General features: G+C 38.1%; 1 protein-coding gene across 2 annotated transcripts in view; it reads right to left on the bottom strand.

Annotated features, from left to right (window-relative positions):
- The window catches only part of PLPP1 (phospholipid phosphatase 1), a 62,514-nt gene that overhangs the window by 28,429 nt on the left and 17,400 nt on the right, over positions 1 to 16,685 (bottom strand). Inside the window, exons 2-3 of one of the 2 annotated variants that reach the window (XM_058823417.1) lie at positions 4,485 to 4,636; positions 819 to 1,099 (exon numbers count right to left, since the gene is read on the bottom strand). In XM_058823417.1, the coding sequence (XP_058679400.1) occupies positions 819 to 1,099; positions 4,485 to 4,636 (433 nt within the window). The remainder of the gene's footprint in view (positions 1 to 818; positions 1,100 to 4,484; positions 4,637 to 16,685) is intronic. The other variant, XM_058823416.1, reaches the window with a different exon arrangement.

Below are 16,685 nucleotides of genomic sequence, written 5' to 3'. Positions count from 1 at the left end.
TTCATCAACATTTTCCTACAGCTACTGAAAAATACCATGCATGCTACTGGAAAATTATAGGGAACACATGCCAGAAGAGCAAAGGAGCACACAGGACAGTGAGCACAACTACACACATCTACTTAAAAACTACACAAAGAGACATGTTCTAACTAGAGATGGTATATAGAACTTCTGGAAAAAGAAGTCTCTGTAAAGGTAAGGTCACTCAAGCCACTCAAATGACTCAGAACATGCTTCTAACATTTCCAGCAGCACTCAAACACTGAGTTTATAGCACGACGACTACAGTTTGAAGCTAATAAAGAGGCTTTATTCTTGTTTCCACAGTATCTTGCTGCAACTGAACTGGCAGATAAGTATTTAAGATTAAAAAATTCTTAAGAATGAGAAAAATTGATAGCGTGATTTTAATAGTCCTGCATGTATTTAAATGCATGTGCAGGTTGTTTTGCTTTCATGCCACAACTAAAACATTTCCTTCGCTATTCTACATCCAATTTCTAAGGTAGATTTCAAATTCTTCTCTTCATTGGGATGCAAACATTTTAGAAACACAAATAAAAGCCAATTGAAACTGAAAAAAAAGACAATCCCCCATAATGAAAATAAGCATTTATCTATACATTAATCTAACAAGCTTTCACAAATTGGAAAAACAACCAAAACCAGGGTTTAGACAGGGTTTAATGTTTAAAATTCATTACAATAAGTTTATTCTAGGAGAAGCACAAAAACTGCAGCAGCATTATCAAACTCATTGCCCCAGGTTAACAAAATTGTTATACAACCAAGTACACAAGGTCAGTCAGACTCACCTTCCCTCATTGATTTTTGCCTTGTCCCCGTGGCAAGTGAAGTTCTCGATGTAGCCCAGGCTGCAGTTGATCCGTGCCCAGTCGGGCTGGCACACAGCAATGAAGTGAGGGCGCAGCCGACCTATGGAGTACTTGGCAATGTCTGTCAACGACTGGCTAGCCGCTGCCCCAAAAATGAAGGTCCCAATGCCTTTGTAAATAGTGGCTATGTAGTTATTTCTGACAAACGAATTTGAGTGCAAATTATTATAAAAGACCGAGAGAGCCTCTCCTACGATTATCTGAAAAAGAAATAAGGAGAACAAGTTAATGATAATAACATTAAAAGAACAGTATTATGCTATTTTTGTTAATACTCACACATACAGTTTCAGAAACTATTTTTTTTACAACATTAAGCTGCAAATTTAAGTTTTCCAAGAGTCAGCAGTAACCATGTCCAAACATTATAAACACTTTCACACAGAAGAGAAACACCTTTCTACTTTACCCTACCTCATGTTGAACTTAATAATATTATTTTCACAATATTTATTAAAACAAAGCTTTCGCAGAATAACATTTAACCATATTATTTGGTATGGCCCTAATTAGAAACATTTTCTCCTGCGTAAGTTCATTCTACATTGAGTCTTCTTCACTTACTATACTGAGTGAAATTTTTCAAAGCTTGTTAGGTTTTTCATGAAACCAGAAACGGTTCTGAAGGGTTGAGACTTTATATCCAGATCTGAAAGGCCAGATGTTTCAACCAAGAAATTTCCTATTCCTCATGGAAATTAAATCCTTTGGAGAGAAAAGAAAACTAATGAGGGTAGGGAAAGACAGGTCTTACTGAGGTAAGATTTTTCATCCTACATGTCCAAGATACATGTATCAAGTGCTGGCAAGAAAGCAGATCTAATTTTGTTTTCTTGCAACTTCCATCTTTTGCAGAAAGTAAGTTTTTCCTTCTGCCAGACACAGAACTTCACTCCAGATAATTTGGATATTGAACCAATTGGTCCCATTCTGTACAGAAAGGGTCAATTAATACAGATTGTCAGGTATGCGGAGGATTGGATGTATACATGTAAAGTTACCTTGAAAAATCATATAAAAATTAAAATTATGTCTCTGTCACTTGAGATGCTGGGTCCTGGACCCCAGCAAAGCAGAGCTGTGGTGAATGAAGCCATTACTTAGACACTGCCACCCAGGCACACGGAGTGACAGCTTGTCAGGGGCTCTGCATGTGAAGGCAAACAGACAGTACTGCCAGATGGGTGACAATGAAGCTTTACACCCTCCACCACACCCAACATGGGCTGAAGCAGAGAAATACCAGAATATGGACTAAAGCTGAGAAAGTTTTCAGTAAAGTTAAGTTTTACTTCAGTAAAGTACATAGACACCTAATCCAGAATGCAGCCTCTTAAGTAAGATAACTGAGCACAAATAGCCATGACAGATAAATAATGCCTCCCTTTCAAATAACAGTGCTTCAAAACCTGCAAGAAGGTCACTTATCTCAGGTACCAAAAAATTAGTTGATGTCAGTGCAATTACTATACTGGACAGACATCAAAGAATATTCATCTTCAATAATCTGACTAAGCATTGAGTAAAGGACACCAATATTTGCTTTTACCATCTGACTATGAAGCAATCTTGACAGAAAAGCCTGATTTCACAACTTAAAGATATCCCCTGATGTTACAAAAGAAATTTAGTTAGCTAAATATTCATACAGGCTCAAATGAAGACTGGATTAATCCAAAGGGAATACATCCATTTAAAAACCATATGTAGTGGAGCCTTTTCTGACTCAGAAAGTCTCTGAGCTGCAAATAGCTGGTAGCCAAGTACTGAGGGCAATACATCAATCTTCCCATGCTCTAGCCTCTTCTTCCTCACTCAGCTGTTTTGGCTGCTCTAGAAATGAAATAAGCTATATGGGCTTCAGTTGTGACCAAGCACTGATGCTCTCAGATTATACTGACTACCCAAAGGTAGTAACAGGGTGGGAGAAAAAGTCTTATCTTAAAAGGGAGGATCTTTAGCATAAGCCACTTGCCAGTTAACAAAACACACAAACCCTTCCTCCACCCAAAATTTCATCTGCTTCAGAAACATTTCTCTAAGTTTTTAAAGCAGCTTTTCCAAGAAGAGGGAAACCAGGCAAGTCACAGCTTCAATTCTCAGAACATACTTCTACACTTGCAAAAAAAATTCCATCCAAAAGCAAATATGAGCTGAAAGTTGACCTTTATGCTGGAACCTTGATAAAAATCCATGTAGTCCCTATGGAAGGCAGAGTTAGATTATCATAATATCCCTCCTGACTGAAACCCATTAGCCCAGAGAAACAGCTGGTCAATACTGAGGATTACCTTTAGCTGTGCCTTTTCATTTTTGGCTCCTAAATATACTTGAATAAATATTTATACGGCTAAAAGTCTTATTTGGCATAAGGAAGTTTTAACTCTGTTCAAAGTGTGGCTCTGATGAGTTTGGATGCCACCCAACAGAACCATCAGTGGAGACTGAATCTTTTTAGCACATCTTGACAGAGATCTTGAGGCCCCTGTGGAAGGGCCATGGCAGGAACTGCAGTGCAGCCCCATCAGACTCAGAAATGGGTAACTCAAGAGGCCCAGCTGCCCCCTCTGCTCACAAGGACACCTCCCAGCTATTTTCTGCCCCAGCACTGGTGTTCCTCCAAGAGCCATTTGCACTCCATCTAGTCAAGGAAAGCTGCTGTTTTCTGCAGGCTAAGGCATTTCACCAGCTGATCCCAGCTCAGACAAGCCACAAGAGGTGGCAACAGACAGGGTAATAGCAGGACCTCAACTTTTGTCCATACGTAGTAAGATATTAGGTTAGCTCAGCTGACAGCATGTCATTAAATATTAGGGATAGAGAGTCCCTATATTCTTGAGACAGTTCAGCTGACCTAGGAGCTGTGGTCACAGAGAGACCCCAAACTGGCAGTCACAGACAATCTGTCCAGCTCACTGATCTGGCGTGAAGAGGAGGAAAGAAGAAAAGTACCCTGTTTTCAGCCAGGGTAGGTGCAGTATGAAAATAATAATGCAAATGGGCCCAGAGTTTTATCCTGATCTTCAGGGAAACATCCAGGGGAAAACTCCACACCTATTTCTTCTTTTTATTCTATTTATGCTTTTGATAACATCTGACAGGAAGCCATAATCTTTCTCTTAAATAGGCTAGTATCTGTTTTTACACTTCCACACACAGAAGTTTCCCAAAGATTTTGTGGCAGATAAAAAATACTGACTTAATAGGTCATGCATAATGATATACTGAAACTAGCAGGTCCTGAAATAAAAAAAAAAACTGCGACAGTCATAACACATTAGTGTTATTTTCAACAAATATGGTAAGAAGTTTTTATCTCTCAGATTATAGCATTAAGCCATCATAGTTCTAAGGTAGTATTTTTCTGTTCTATAATTCTAGCTGTTTGACTTCAGTTAAAGAAAAGCTTTTAGTTAATCTTGCCAGACCACCATTTCTACTGCTTTAGCATCTGACCTAAGGACATTATTTTAGGGTTGAGAAATCTTACAGATTAGTTTTGTAAACCTGTATTAACAGATTACCCCTCCTCCCTCTTCCCCACCCCCACTGAAATAAAAAGCAAGGAAGAAAAGTTTAACTTACAACAATTACACTGAAAGGAATAATTATTCCTGCTAACAATTTATAAGAAATGGTGTCCTCTTTGTATGGATACCGGATGGATTCATCACTACAGAAAACGCCTCTCTGGAAGGGGGTACGTCGTGAACTGAGAATTGCAAAAGGCAAGCCAGCTGGCAAAAAGGAATACAAAATACATTATAAAACCAAAACAAACTGGCGATGATCATACTCCCACATTTCCAAAGAGATGTGCATAAAGAGGAATGGGCATGCAGGAAGTTAGAAGGTTATGCACTTCCTTTGGCCAATGACTACTGCCTTGACTTTGTAGCTTCCAGGAAGGATTGCTGAATGAAGGAGAGCAAGGCAGGACTCCTCTCGTCTTCATGTTTGTGGCACTTCAAGTGTGGAACAATGCCAAAACCATGACTGAGTAAATAGTTCAGTGACAACCACTGAGATGCTCAATCTTGTGCTACTGGCACAATTATCAAATTTTTCTTTATATTCCAGTGAGCAACAGTTGCCCCTGTACACCTTCTCTGGACAGCTTTACAAGTCGGAAGAGCATAAATTGCATTTCATGAAAGCAGAAAAGGAGGTGCTTTCAAGGGAGTGCAAGTGCAGAGGGAATATTTGGGAATATGGAGAAAAGGAAATTACACATGTACACGATTCCCTAACTTCCTCACACACTGGATGCCTTTCTAGAAGGACCTACAGCCTCAAGGCATGGAGATTTTATTCCCACCTCTTCCACCAAAGAGGATGCCTTTGGCTTAATCTAATACTTGCAGGACACAATACTAAGCTGCACAATGCTGCAAGCTATTGGTACCCACAACACAAACCAATATAAGTCATTTGAACAGCAAAGGTTTTTTCAAAAAATTCAAAATAGGATGCAAATTACCATAAACTGATAGAATCTCATTTCTAAATCCTATTCCTCCATCCTTAATACACATACAACATCTGCACAATCTGTTTGTGTACAGGGATGACTACTCTTGGAAATAAAAGGCTGCATGGAAAACAAGAGGTGGAGGACCACAAAGAATGTCTAACAAAAAAAAAAAAACCAAAAAAATAAAAAAAAAAAAAAAAAAAAAAAAAAAACCCCAACAAAACAAAGACAAAAAAAAAAAAAAAAAAAAAAAACACCACAAAAAAAAAACAACAACAAAAAAACCCACAAAAACAAACAAACAAAAAAAACCAAACACAACAAAACAAAAAACCCAAAAACTTTAGCTTAGGCATGTAGAGCCCAGTAGCATAACCCTTGACTTTATGCTCAAAATTCAGCTGTGTTGTACATAAAATGCATACCACTTTAAAGTTACACAACAAAACCTATCTGGAAGAGACACTCCCATCCAACATTAAGGGATCAGAAAGATGAAAACAGTCTCCATCCTTCCTTCCCAGCAGAAATAAATGTTGCTGAAGTCACAGTTCTCTCCTAAAGACCTCTGGGCCAAGGCATAACCTACCTCTTCCTTTCCGCATACACAGCTAGCCCAATAAGCATGTGTAAATAAAACTGAAGATGTAAAGAGCAGGAGAAAAAGCGAGCAAAAGAAGATGCCAAGCATCAAGAAAACTGTTAGGGAAGAGACCTAGGATCCTGTCCAATCCTCTTTCCCTCCATCCATGAAGTCCTCCAAACTATGCCTGACTCCTGGGACCATCACAAGTGATGTACCTGGGATTTCGCAAACAATTTACCATCAGTTTTGCTCTGCACACTATAAAGTGCTTAAAAGAATACTTCCATTTGAAAACAAAAAAACAAATAACAAAATAATGGCTCAAAAGGAGAAAATTTCCCTGAAGTGAACTCCGATGAATGACACAACCCTATCCCTTGATCAGGCAGTTATATATGGGCCTACTGTGTGGGGCCTTACATTCCAGCTCAGCCTCTTGCAAAGAACCAGGTACCCTCTGTACTGCTGCTGCCATGAAACCAAGAGCATGCAAAACCTCCCCCCAAAAGTTGCAGAAAAAGACCCCTGTCATTGTCAAGACGGGTTGTTTCTAATTCCATGCCAGCAGGACTACAACTGACACAGCTCTGGAAGCCATCCAAGCACACCAACAAAGCAGGAGGACAGCAGGACGGGCCAAGAGCCAAGCCAGAGCCTCACCGAAACACTGCACCATTCAGACACCAGCCAGCACAAAGCCTGGGAGCTGGACTCCGCAGTACAGTGCAAAAACACAGCCTTTCCTATTAGGAAAAAATTCCTCTACCTCTCTCTTAACAGAAAGAAGTTTTTCAAAACACTGCAGATTATTTTTTCTCCTCCCCTTGTGTTGGTATTGTGACAGATGTCATGACACACCATCAATTGTTTAGTATTTAGCTGACTTGGATCAGGGTTGAGGCAGAAGCACGTGCAGTCATGGTGAGGGAAGGTGATTTGTCAACATAATGCTGTGGTGTTTCCAACACTATTTATCCTAAAATAGGTATGGAATGAAAATTTCATCATTTGCCCTGCACACACCAACATTGCAGACTGAGAATTTGAGAAAAATTTATTGCTTGGACCTCCAAGTGTAGAGAATTAGGCATATACAGATAAGAGTTTCTCAGTTATTTACACGGTTACTTCAAAGCAGTTGTTCACAAAATTAAGTTCAACCCAAAAAAACCTTATCACAGCTTCAGCACACTGCCACAAACACCCGTGGTTACAGTTAGTGTCACTGACATTGAATCACTAGCTCTGCATCACCCATATTAAAGACTTGCTCTGTGAATAATGGTGTCATGGCACCTTACTCCTCATTTCCTCTAACCCACACCTGGATGTTTCAGCTTCTCAAGATGAGAGACTGGAAATTTTCAGGATGATGGGGTTATTCAGGGGGAGCTTTTTAAAATGTAACTTCCATCTACTAAATCAGAAATAAAAAGGGGTGTGGAGCACAGGAATGACGTCTCTCAGGCAGTGAGGATCTGTGTTCTTACATGCTGAGTGAAGCTGCTTGAAATGTGCATGCTCATTCTTCAGTAATATTGAGATTATGATGTAACTATCCTGTAATTGCACCTTCCTGTATCCAGATCATGGAAACAAAATACCAAACCACCCCAAGTTTGTTTTTGTTTTGTAAGCAAGTATGAACAGCTAAATAAAATTGTCTTCTCTTTCATAATTTCTTTCCACTTCCTTTACTTTGAGTCTTAAAAGTTCTGGGTATCTATGTGGCAGCCATAAAGTAACCATTAACTGGAAGAGCTAAGCACTGAAAAATATAGTAAACATAACAAATCTTTCTTCAGTTTCCCCCAACTGCACAATAGATTTGAGAAGTAGTTCCACCAGTCATTTATCTTATTGCTGTTCTCAGCATCTTTCAGTGAATGCTCCATGAAAGCTTGAAAGAAAAGTTTTAATTTCTAAAAAACAGATTACAGTATAACTGATCAGATTAACTTAACACTGTTAAACTGTAAACTGAAGTCACAGAGTTACAACATCCGTAATTTACCTATGGCTCAATTCATGGCAGTCATCAGCCTGAAAAATCATGCTAGTAGGGGCTTTTGATATCTTTTTGGTTAAAGTATTCTCCAATGTCAATACCTAATCCCTCAGAACATGCTCCATGGAACAGGTTTAATTTACTTCTTTTTAACGTGCATGGATTGACTTCACTATTATTAACTGGTGGGAGAGAGCAAAAAAGTAGAAGTCAAACCAGAAGGGCATCAAGTGTTTCTGGCATGTGAAGCCAGTAAGAGAACCTTCTCACAATACTGAGGGTTCTGTTCTGTTTTAAATAAATCTGCAAAATAAATAAATAAACCCACAAATCTGCTTTTGTGGGTTTTCAAGGCATTTTAATTTCTAAAATAAAATCAAAAATATTTCAAATATATAGCTTAAGTATTTTTTTGCAATGGAAGTTTCCCTTTAAGACAATAAAGGGACAGGAAAAAACAGTTTAGCTTTTTCACTACTGCAAGCAGAACAAGCAAGCAGAACAACTGTCATTAAGTGATAAAGAGCTAAAGCTTCTTACTCTACCAAGTAAAACAGTGGAGTTTCCCTACAGTTGGGATAGACATTACTTTTTCACCCTTACAGATATCATAATTTCAGAAGACAGGGATAAGTTTTTGCATCACGGTGGCAATTTCCCTAGCATGGAAGCTCCTGGCACAGGTGGACAGGACATGACTGAAGATACCAAATGATACTTGTCTTTATCTTTACCACCATCACTAGTGTCAATGTCTTTAATATCACAGATACAACTGAGGCAAAAATGTTTACTGTAGTATAGGAAGCACTGTACTTTGACAGCAGATTTATTCACACAAATATCTAAAGCAGTTTCTCAAGAAAAAGTAGCAAAGATTCAACAGCAGATCACTGAGAAGAAATCCTACTCATCTGCCACAGGCACATTACCACATTCAGTTAAAAGAAAGGTCCTACAATATCCTACAAATACTCATTTTGTTCAATTTTCCCTGAAAGCAGTAGAAATTGGGGAGTTTAAGTACTCCTTTTATGTAAGAAGTGGAGAGAGCAGAGGAGCAGTAAAGGCTCTGTATTGAATACTTCTCATATGATAATTCCAAAAAGCTTCCCTGATGTACACTTCATCTTCTAAGCTAGTTATAATACAGTGAAGAAATTGCCTAAAGGGAAAATGACAACATGTATGTGAGGAGGAATTATACAGTTGGGAAGAGGTTACCTATAGGGTAATCTCAAGGATAAAGCAAACAAGCTGGTGCTATGCAGTGCATATGCATTCTTAATGAATAACTAGCAAATGTACTGCTGACAGAGCTGGCAATTCTTTGATACAGTGGAAAATCAAGGCCAGCCAGTTCTGCCTGCAAAACAACCCTTAAAGACTGAGGCAAGCGAACATATGGAGATTTGCGCAGTAATGAGTTCAGAGTCATGCATTTGGAGGTTAAACAACTCTTGGGAGCTTGTCAGTTCAAACTAGGAGGGGGAAATAATGTACTTCTTGCGGTAGTTGTACATCAGTATAATAGCATGACCATTAGACAAGTCTTTTCAAAGGCATTAACACTTCTAAGCCATTTGACAAATTTCCTCTGAAACAGTATTCAGTCAGAATTGGCAAATGCATTTATGCATTTGGTTGTAACTCATCTGTCTTTAGTGCAGACAGATATGGACTGCTAGGATACATCCCTCATGATCTCAAAAACGAGAGTTTGGTTTTGCCCAGTTCAACAGGGTCTAAGGGCTGTAAATCAGCCAAGTGCATACACAGTAGATATTAGAAAAAAGAGCAATACTGACCCAACAAGCAACCAAGAATTAAGGAACTACAAACACAATCTGTAATAAAGGTATAAGGAGAAATGCAGGCTCTGAAATGTTTCAGTCATAATACACGGAGTAGAAGCAGAAGTAGCTCAACTGATAAGACTACATATTTTAAACAATTACTATACCCTTGTCCAAAAGTATGACTCATACAGTAAAATGGATTAGATTTCCTCATAAGTTGGAGTGATTTCTGACTGATTATGTTAGGTTTTTTTCCATAAATATCCTGTATTACACAGGTCTATTTCTGTCTAAATTTCTAGTCTTGGTTAGGTTTCTTCACTGGGCATGAGGCTGTTCTCTCCACTAAAGCTGGACACATTATCACCCTGCAGAGAGAGAACATCAGATCATACACCTCCCTGGAGCCATCCTTCCCACTCTGCTCAGGAAGGACATCACTTGGCGTTTATCCACGCTGTAGTTCACCAGCTATGTTACTGCCATCTTTTGTATTTATTGCTCTGAGTTGCCTACTTTGCTGCCTCACTACACATGCTCTCTCTCCTCCAGGGCATTTATGACTACACTGAACAGGGCAGACAACCAGACAGCTCTACTCAACATCTTCCTTCCCGGCAAAGGACACGGAGCACTTACTGCTCCTGCTCACTTCTCACTGTTAAGTGAATTATTTGCTCATTTCAGGGTTTTCTCCAATCTCATAACTATTCAGTTTCTTAATATTTGGTTGAAGTACACACTTGAATATACACATCTAAATAATGAGATTTTCTAAAAACAAAAGCTGCTTTAGCCTGAGTTTCCTATCTTCCTCATTTATCACAGGGATTAAGAAAAGAACAGATATTCTAACACCAGGAAACAGTGACTATGTTACTGACAAAGTAGCTTTCAACATTTGTGTTTAGGTGCTATAATCTGTGTTAGGTAGTAATAATCTTTCTCCAGAGTTCTGAAACAAAACAAATTTAAAAGATTTGGTTGTCTTCTCTCTCAGCATCTGAAAAAAAAACCTGCCACCACTTTTGTGCTGTTATCTACTGCCAGTTTCATTGCTGTAGCTTTAAACTAGAAGTGATTCCTACACTTACTTTTTAAAAAGCTTAAGTAATATTTTGAGGTTCAAGTCTCTTTACACCAAAAGTTCAGATACAAAGTAGAAGTTAACATTTTCCTCAAATATGCTCTAGATATTTCGTTACTAATTTCATCAGCAAAAAAATCCACAGTATTCATTACAACATTAGAAATATTGCCTGGAAAAACACCCATTTTGCAAAAGCTTAGTTAAAACTTTTGAGCTGATATTACTGCTCACATTCTGTGAAGGTTGGGGAGGATGTCAAAACCTCTTTACAGATTAAGATTAGACTTTGGCTCATACTTAGTATAAGAACAGGGCTACTTTCCATTTGTCATAGGAGTTTTACAGTTCAGGAGAGCACCTACCAAGAAATGAAACATCATGCCACAGATCACTAAGTTCCATAGTTCCATTTTTTGGCATTCTCCTGAAAAGGGGGGTAAAAACCACCTCTTTCCATGAGTATTTCCCTCCACAAGGCAGAAAGAATGAGGTACAATAATGTGAGCCTGAAGAAGAGAAACAGAGGAGGCAGCACAACAAGGAACGCACTCTGCCTTACTTTCCCTGTTGCTTGTCTCTGGTTCCTAGTGGTGCTGCTTCCCTTCTCTGACACCCCCTCCAGTCTCTGGTCTCAGTCCTAAATGTCAACAGCACAATAGTAGAAACTATGTGTCAGACTTGAGAGAAAGAAAAATCTATGCCATAGACTGTTTGGGTTTTTCCTTAAATTACAAGACTTATCTAAGTTGCAATTCCCTCTACCTACATTTCTCCCTATTCCATTTTACCCTTTTGTATATTTTACTAAATAATACTTCAAAGCTCCCTCTATACCAATGTGACTGCTTGGCCTTCTCATAGCTGTGACCAAGCTTCACTCACCACTTTAAAAGCCCTTGAATGGAGTTCCTCCCACTGTCAAAATGCCAATGCTTACTCAGACACTATGTGCATTCTCCATCACTGTACTAAGAAATGTACCTGAAAGGCTGAGGAATGTACAGTACCAAGTCCACAGGGCTAACATGCAGGTTGCTACAGTTTATTTACTTAAAATACAACTGCACTCAGTAAGAGTGATTTGTACAAGTAACAGAGGCAAATGGTGCTCCTCAGATATTCTCTCACCTGATTTCAACCCCACCAGAACACACACACCTTGGACACATCAAAAAGTGAAGCCAAAAGCTGGATGCTGCTCCTTCTCAACATCTGGCCCCACAGTATTCATCTCAGCCAGGAATTACCCATCAATTCAACAACTCAATAAAGTGCATTAACCTGACATTAAACCTTTACAGAGTAAAACCATGGATTATTATTACTATGTTGCCTTTAAAAAGAGAATCGAAAAATTAGCAGTTTATTCCTCAGAATAAGGTTGGGTTTAGAGATAATGCTGATCTGTAGTACAAGATGAACAGTTAATGACAAGTAGAACTCATGACAGATTATGAAGTTCAACAGCATTGCCCAAAAAGTTTCCAATGCTACAAATACACCAAAACACAATGAAGATAAAACATGAGCATCTTTTAAAAAAATTTACCAGATAAGAGGCAGTCTTGACAGAGCATAATAAAACCTCTTACAAGTAACCTGAAACTTAAGAGTCAAGTTGAAGTCCACTCTAGGGTCAAACAACAGTTTTAATTTCAATTAGTTGCAAAACTAACAAGAGTGGGTCATAAAGCTTTGACACTGCTGAAAAAGTGAAAAGCACATCTACCAATCAACAGCCTACAACAGGTTTCATTAATCCCCTGATTTATTAATCTCCATCACAGCAGTAACTACATTTGTTCATGAAGACATATGAAATTAGCTCAGTAAGTACTTATATTGGTCAATCTAATAGCTGCTGTCAATAAAAGTTTCCCTTCAAAATGCATCCATTTCATAAACAGCATTAAAGATCAGTTTCTTTTGCCACAAAAGAAATCAGTAAAGTGCCTTCAAAGTATGATTGCGCTAATCTGTAGGAGGGAAAGTTTCAGTCAAAACATTGTTACACATGCAATAAGCAGACATTCCCAAAAACATTAAGCCTAATGCCTAATATATTAAAGATGGCACAGGAGAAAGCTACCTAGGTCTCTTTTGGGAAGTCATCATGATACAGAGGGCATTTTGCCACACCAAACCTAGGAATGTTTTGATTCAGCCCTTTTTTGTTGTTATTTAAACTACTTAGAAATCAATGTAACCTAGCTACCCAATTATCTTTTGATTGGCTTCAAGGCAGAGAAATTAAGTCCTACAGGCCCCATCATGTTCCCTTCTCTCAAAGAAGGTCCAAAGAGCAGTGCTTATCCCAGATAAGTGACTTAACCAAAACTCTGTTTACTAACAAACACTTCCCTGTAAGGAACATCAGCATTTCCACTACTTGTTTAGGTAGCACCAAGTTGTGGAGAACTACTTGGTCTCTCAGAAATTCAGTGCAGGCCTTTAGCTGAGTTAGAAGTTCTGAACTCTTCTCTCTACATCAGTCCATCATGTAATAGCAACCTAGCAGTGGCTTGTGAGCCTTCAGCTGTGGGACAGAACTGCCAAGCAAAGCCTTGGCAGGGAACCACAGAAATCCGAGAACAGGGAGCAGACAAAACTCAAACACTCTCAGGTTGCTCTGTTGCTCTGATGAGAAGAAGGGTTTTGCCAGAGAGGTTCTCCTTGCTCTGTGCTTCTCCCTCCCCCCATGTCACCTACCCCCAGAGCTAAGGCAAGCTGCATGAGTGTTACTAAAGATGCAAGATGACTAGAGGGGGAAAAAAAATCAGTTTGGATGTGAAGAGAAAAGCCAAACTCAACAGAACACCTACAAATATACACATCTGGAACCTCACTGAAAGAGAAAAAGTATTGACATTAATTTCTCATTTACACCCGAAAAAGTTAGTCTTATGCAGACAACTGAAGACCAAAACTGTCAGACCAAATCTTCCTAGAGCTGCAAGCCATGGACAATGCCTAGTCATGGCTTTTAAATTGCATAGAATTACTATCTAAATATATCTAAAAGTCTTGGCAAGATAGAAGTATCAGAAAGATCTTCTGGGGTTCCTTAAATGTCATATATAATGAATGTGTGCTGCTCTAGACACTGGCCTAAGCCATTTAGAGAGATTCAGTCTTCTAGACCACTACCAAAACTTGTTTGACCCTAAATCTCAAAAGATTTTAATACAAAAAATTGTAGCTCCCATTCAGACAAAGAACAATTTGGAAAACTGAGAAGCATTATATTAAGAAGTGGCACTTGGAAAAGAATAAACATGAATTTCTCAGACATTTTATTTCCTGATAAGAGGTGGTAATGGCAAGATTCAGGCTACAAACCGAATTGTGATTCCTAACAGTATTTTTTTATTTTTTAAGATTCCTGAGTTTCTAGCACATCTTGTAAATCTTCATAAAATGTCATAAAAACAAATTCATATTCATGCAACCTAGTTTCTTTTATGTACAAGACACTTAATAAAATACCTATGTATGTTTTGGTTTTTTTAGGATTGGGGTTTTTTTCTCTTTGAAGTTATTCTATATCTCAGACCTTTTATATTACAGGCCTACCCCAACAAAACCTTTTAGTATTATAATTATTATTATACAGCAATATGTTCAGGCCATTTCTTATTACATTCTGAAGACAAGCAGGCCCGTCATGCAACCAGAGTCCTACCACTTAGGAATGAGTATCATGTTTGATGTAGTCTGATTAGACAAGAAAAGTCTATACAAAAGTGTAATTTATCAACTCTAGATGAAATTTTTTGTCATCAATTACTTCATTGTGGATTCTGTCCCTCTCAGTAAAGTCTCCTGTCAGGACATCAATTTTCACTATATGTGGGATAATCAGAATTATTGCCCAAAAGTCTTTCATGAATGAGCTGTGTTCCTCTTGAGGGTATTGAATCTGGAACACATCACTTCCAAAACTAAAATGCCTTGGAGAAAGTCTCAAGCCTCCAGTGAGCCAGACCATAACAAAAAACAATGTGAATTCAGATTCCCAGACTGATCAACTTTCCCTGTCCATCTTGACGAAAGGCACTCTTGAAGAGAGAAACCATTCAACTGGAACCCGCTTTCAATTCAGAGAGCTGTAATATTCCATGTCTCATACTCCCTAGCTGTACAGCTTACTCTAGCCCTTAGTTTCCAGTAGCTATGGAAAATTCTTCACCTCTTGCATGACACTAAAGAGCTCTCTATATCTGAAACTGAGATTAAGAGAGCCAAGTTAAAATGCTTAACTACCCGAAGTAGTTGCTTTAAGGTTTGGAAAACATTCAGACTGAAAAGCAAATGACCTGGCTAGACTGTATTGTAACAACTCTAAGTGCTCTAGAACAGGTTTTGTTTTTTAAACCTCTCTGCATGGAGACTAGAAGCGGTTGTTCTAATTACAAAATCCAGCTTCCTGCACAAAAACAAGCAATGAAAATCTACTGTGTAACTCCTATAAAAGTATCATAGTAGAAAAATACCAGAATAGACTGCAATTACTGATATCTAATTTTAAGCTGTAACTTTCACTACAAAGGTTATCTAAAATTTAAAGAGTCCACACCACTCTTTAAATGTGTAGACTTTCGTGTGAATTATCTCTAAGTCAGATGTTTCTCCATGGCTTTAGAGCCATGAAAAAACAAACTCTCCATTGACTTTATATTACATTGACTTTATATTCTATTCAAATCTAAAAATGAACAATAATAACAAAAAATCAAGCAATTCATCAGCTTGTTGAACTGCAGCTAGAACATATCTTTAGAAGTCCAAAAGCGCACAGAGCTGCAATTGTTAGTTCACCTGTACACATATTAACCACGGTACCCAGGAAAACTATTGGAAAATATATTTTCCCAAAGGTGCGCTGAACATATATGTGCTTGTGAAAGTGACAAACTTTCCTTAAAAGTGAAACTATATTAGTGATTATTTGTTGTGTCAACCTCCTACTTATTGTAGAGGTCTAATGGAAGCTTTAATGAATAAGCACTAATAGGAAAACCAGAGTAATGCATGTAGAAGTTCTGCAATCTCACTTGTTTTAAATTACTGTCTTCTATATTAAACCCCTTCATATACTTCTTACTGATTAATACATCTTATACATTAATCAGATAATAAAATATTATCATTATCTTTCACATGGCTTGATCAAGTACTGCAGGGACAAATAAGATGTAGCTTCAGGTTCAAGACTATTCTGCACCATTAAATTTTGATTCTCCAAATCAGCTCAAACCTTACTAAAAACTTGGATACAAGCAGGCTTAAAATATTGTTAGAAAAACCTACTGAAGAATTAAATTGTTCTTTGTCAAAGTCATGTGGTCTTTAAAACACTGAGCCTCTTTTCTACAAGCAATTAGATTTTCAGTCTCTGTATCCCATTTTATCCCACTCTTCTTTAATGAGTCATCATATTACTTTCAAGCTTAGAAAAAGCTTCTGAGTCAAAATTAGGCTTATTTTTGTAGAAAGTACATAGTAGCAACAGTCACCAGTTACAGGTGTGTGCACTGCATTACACTGCCAAGTTTTAACATCACAAGTGTTTAAGTTAGCAGACTAACCCATTCTGAACAAGAGATGTAATCATTCCATAACATTTTGGAAGACATTCTTCCTCTCTAGTGATAAAAGCCTAGTTGAAATACACTTTTTTCCTGTTCCTAAAGCAAATGAAATTAGCAACACTAGTAGTTAGAGATTAGTTCCAGATCTTCTGCGCAAACAATATCAATAGCATCTTTAACATGCATATGACTATATATAAATATATCTATGGGATTTTGCCTATATAGGCTTATCTTC

This window comes from Ammospiza caudacuta, chromosome Z, assembly GCF_027887145.1.
Source record: "Ammospiza caudacuta isolate bAmmCau1 chromosome Z, bAmmCau1.pri, whole genome shotgun sequence".
In the NCBI taxonomy this organism is placed as follows: domain Eukaryota; kingdom Metazoa; phylum Chordata; class Aves; order Passeriformes; family Passerellidae; genus Ammospiza; species Ammospiza caudacuta.
Note: the sequence above shows the minus strand (reverse complement) of the source record. Positions and strands in the feature narration are given on the sequence as shown.